This window comes from Phragmites australis, chromosome 19, assembly GCF_958298935.1.
Source record: "Phragmites australis chromosome 19, lpPhrAust1.1, whole genome shotgun sequence".
NCBI classification, from domain to species: Eukaryota; Viridiplantae; Streptophyta; class Magnoliopsida; order Poales; family Poaceae; genus Phragmites; species Phragmites australis.
This window is the reverse complement of record NC_084939.1, coordinates 23,512,602-23,517,031: the sequence shown is the minus strand read 5'-3', so window position 1 is coordinate 23,517,031 and position 4,430 is coordinate 23,512,602. Positions and strand designations below refer to the sequence as shown.

Below are 4,430 nucleotides of genomic sequence, written 5' to 3'. Positions count from 1 at the left end.
TTAGATTGCTGAGGGGTAGACGAAGCCCCTTCAGAGGCCCTCAGCCACCTTTGCCGATCATTGATGACATTGCGCAAATCACTAATCTGATGACCTTTGATCGGCGAGGCTTGGTTGCGGTTATCTGCCCGATTGTCATCCCAAGAAGCTTTGTTCTAGGGGTTATGGCTCTCCGAGTCTGATATGTCTCGCGACAAGGGATTGCATGGTCTGCCCCGATTAGCATTGTTTCTGGCTAGAGCCAAGTGAGAGTTCTCGGTCTGGATTATGATCTCTTTCATTGAGTAGATTGCTGAGTTCATCTAATCCTTACCGGCTGGGGTCACCAGATATGTGGTCGGAGGATGCATGAGGGCCTCTTGTAGAAGAAGGATCCTCTTAGTGGTTGCAGATCTAAAGCATCCAACCCTTTGCTGATGGTCAGGAGATGGTAAGACCGATGTTCTGTTAAGGATCTAGAGAGGTATGCTCATCTAGTCCTAACTGTCGCCTGCACCTGGAGTCGGAGGGCCCTGTATGTTTGTAGGGTTGTCGTCATGATTACCCAAACTGTCACCCTATCTTCGATAGCAAAAACTTCTTGGGGGTAACTTTCGCTGGAGGAAGTGTCCAGATCCATCATGGATTTTTCACCGGATTCTCCGGGTTTGTGTCTTGACAATCCATGTTGTCAGAAGCTGCGAGGATTGATCCTGACTTGCTGTAAATCAGATATTCACGGTTGTCTTGGCAACCGGATGATTCGAACTCGATGCTGTAATATTTAGTGTATTGATCCATAAATCGACTTACCTCATCATTTGAATCATCGCCGGGAAGTTCGTCATCGAAATTCACTCGATCGATCACCAGCTCACCAGTAAGAGGGATAAAGTTGTCGAAGAACTCCTCATCCAAAAAAACTAGTTCTCAGCGAAGGCTTGAGTGATGCTGACGGCATGTTCTGTGTAGACTCTTCAACACTTATTGTCATAATCCCCACGGACGGTGCCAACTATCAATTATTTGTGAACTACCAATCTAACGAACTTGTTGAAGAGGTAAGGGATGTTTCGAGTAGACAAATCACAGGAGAACACATGGAGGGTTTTATATGGGTTTGAGCCTCCTTAAGGATAATAATCCTACATCATGTTTGTCATGTATTGATATGAGCCTGTTACAAAGGGGGTATGTGGCTAGTCAAGATAGATCTAAACCCAATCGATGACTTCCTTGCTCAGCTTCAGTTTCTTCTGGCTTGTTCAAAGGTTTGAGCGACTTATTCAACTTCTAATGGCTCTTGTCCTCCGTAGGGGCTTCAGACTCTGTATATATATAGGGGTGGCGTATGTCATCTGAAGTCTTCCTTCTCATTCTTGAAGATAAAATTCATTGTTTACATGATACCTTGGGTACCTACGAATAGTTTCCTTTCATCCAGAGATCCTCTCCTAGAGATAGAGATATGTCCTGAGAATATGAAAAACCCTAGAATGCATGGATATGATAATTATCCAGTATTCATCGTCTGAGCTGTTTCTCCTTTTGATGCTGAACACACCTTGTGATTTTATTGCAACAAAAACAAAGAGAGAACATGCTTTTATATTCTTAGTAAGAGAATAGGCAACATAATTTCCCTACAGTGAACCGTCTGAAAACTGAGCTCTCAAGAATCGTTTCCATGTCCTTTCAGTGCATCAGATGTCTTTATTCTACCTCGTCTCCTTCACTCCTTTTCGCTTACTTAATCTGTGGCACGATTTTTAGCTTTGACAACCAATTGGCATTTCATTCGGACATTTAGGCATTCTTCAGAAAAGAAATTTCACACAATGCAAAGATGATTTTTTTTTGTGGGGGTGGGGGGGGGGGACTCTTGCTTCCCTTTGTGCCTGTTCAGCTACGGATGGGACGAATTGCTCTTTGTTGTTGTGTCTGTCACATCTTTTGTTCCCTGTCGGTCTTGAAAGCTCCCTATTCCCTCTTCAAGATCACAGTAGAGCTATTCTCACTGACAGGTACACTACTGGTCGGAGAAAATCATCGTGCCGTCATCGATCGGTTCTAGCACCACTTGAAATCAGAATCTGATTTGGGCTGACAGATTGGCATGCTGACCTTATCAGGATTTCCATTCTGAGCTATATAATTTTCTCTCTTTTTTTTGTTGTGAAAGCTGAGCTATATAATTTTCGAAGGGCAGACAAACGCCGGTGCAAGATCACCACCATGAGAACAGGTCAATTCCTGTCCCAGAACACTGAACCAGTTAGTCATTGGTGCCCAGTGCAAAGATACCGCTTTGAGCTGGAAATTTCTCATGCAAGCCAGGGCTTGAAATTTCTCATTCCTAAACGTATGTATCATGCGAGCCAGGAATGATATTCTGATCTTATCTGAAATATTTCCATCCTGGTGAATATAATTTGGTCGGGCCAGACACATGCCACTGCATGATCACCATCCTGATTCATGAGGACAGGCCAATTCCTGTTGCAGAATCAGAACACTGAAGCAACCTGTCATTAGTGTCCACTACAAAGACACCTCTTTGAGCTGCATTATTGCACTGCAATTTTGCATTCGTAATGTATGGGTCATGCAAGCCACAACTGATGAGATATGCAGCTTTCTGAACACTCACACTTGTGCTTGCTGGAGTGATGGTCATACAAAAATGAATGCTTTTGCACTGTAGTGACGGTCGTATTCTCAAGTTGCAAGACCACCCTCCACTTGTGAAATGAAATATTCCATTTCAACAGCCACAGAAAGCCCTGCATTTTTCTGCATCTCTCATTTTTCTCCTAGTATATATGCATCTCTCCCTTTCTCACTAGTCAGAACAACACAAAAATTGGAGTCAAGCTCTCAGTCACTCATCTCAAACTGTTCTGCAAATCCTTCAGCCCTGACACCATATCCGGATCGACTCCTTTGCAGTTGCAGGTAAATAAAGCAACACATCTCCATATACACTAGCACATATTGTGTTCTTGCATCATCCCTATTACTCCTCCTTATTCAGAGAAAATTCCTAGTGGTACTGTCTCAAGTCTCAACTGACATGGTTTCAGAATTCTGAACGGTCACATGCACAAAACTGAAACTTTTGTTCACTTCTGCCGCTTCTTTGCAGTGCAAGTTCACTTGTTTACAGTGCATATCTGAAGAGTTGAATTCTTGATGGCTACGCAGATGGTGGCGGACGGCGGGCTGAGGCGGCTATTCGAGAAGCCGTTGCCGGAGAATCCGACGCTGATGGAGGCGCTGTCTGTGTTGAACCACGTCCACCACCCCAAGAAGCCCATCGACCCGGCGTCCTTCACCGAGATCTTCGGCGAGCTCCACTTCCAAGAGAAGCAGCCCGACCGAGACGTCCTGCCGCAGCCTGCGCCGGCGCCTCGCCCTCCTCCCCGCACGGCGTCGTGGCTCGACGTCGCCGCCGAGGCCGAGAAGAGCAAGGACGACTCGTCGCTGGACGCACTCCTCAGGCCCAAGCCGGCGAGCACCGTGAGGAGGAGCGCGAGCTTCTGCATGAAGAAAAGTTCGGCGTCGCTGCTGCTCTGCACCGAGGGGCTCGGCTCCGAGAGCACCGTGGACGCCGACGACATGCTCAAGGACGGCGACGCCGAGGCCGCCGCTCTCATCGGCCACAGCAAGGACATGGAGGCGGACAGGAGCGGCGACGTGGACGCCGCCGGTGCTGCGCAGGAAGGGAAGGAGGAGAAGCGCCCGCCGTCGTTCCCGCCGCCGATACGGTCGATCGGGCGCGGCGGGAAGCCGTGCGTGTGCTTCCGGTCGTTCCGGGAGGATGGGCGGTTCGTGCTGATGGAGGTGGTGATCCCCGGGAAGGAGCTCCTGCAGGCGTACCGCGAGGGCGGACGGCTCAGGCTGCAGTTCGCCAACGGCGCCTCTGCAGCTGCCGCTGGCGTGGGCGTCGACGAGGACATGCACGGAGAAGACGACGACGAAGCAAGAACGCATGCATAGACGAAGACAATAGCCCACTGTTCTCGATGTGCAAGATATAGTTAAGTCCAAGAAGGTTATTATTGGCATACTTGCATGTGTTGATTAGTAGCCACATGTACTCCTAACAATGTTACCTATACACAGACACACGGGTGTCCAAATCTAACTCAAATTCAGATATTGGCAATTATAATGAGAAGGTCCAAGATAGTACAAGTTTATGCAATACGGTGATCAAAGAAAAGATACAAATATGATGATGGCAGAAGGTGATCATATTCAGTCCAACATGCTCGCTCTTCCTATTCAGTCAGAAATTCAGAATGCATGCATATACTCCGACTCACATCAACACATCATCATGTAATCTTCAGTGATCTGTCCTCCGACTAAACCATTCGGACACACGACGACACAACTGAGACCGATCGCCTGAAGCATACATCTTTGTGCTGCATCATCACGCACAT

At 47.5% G+C, this 4,430-nt stretch overlaps 1 protein-coding gene across 4 annotated transcripts; it reads left to right on the top strand.

The window, feature by feature from the left end:
• The first annotated feature begins 2,775 nt into the window (after positions 1-2,775).
• On the top strand, positions 2,776-4,209 carry LOC133899977 (protein FAF-like, chloroplastic). Of its 4 annotated transcripts, none has more exons than XM_062341028.1 (2): positions 2,776-2,934; positions 3,125-4,209. In XM_062341028.1, exon 2 carries the CDS (start codon positions 3,172-3,174, stop codon positions 3,976-3,978), a length of 807 nt encoding a protein of 268 aa, XP_062197012.1. In that variant the 5' UTR covers positions 2,776-2,934; positions 3,125-3,171; the 3' UTR covers positions 3,979-4,209. The 4 variants fall into 4 exon arrangements, with proteins under 4 accessions (XP_062197012.1, XP_062197014.1, XP_062197015.1 ...); XM_062341030.1 differs by having other exon boundaries at positions 2,778-2,934; positions 3,184-4,207; XM_062341031.1 differs by lacking the exon at positions 2,776-2,934 and adding an exon at positions 2,940-3,028 and having other exon boundaries at positions 3,184-4,209.
• Positions 4,210-4,430: the final 221 nt, after the last annotated feature.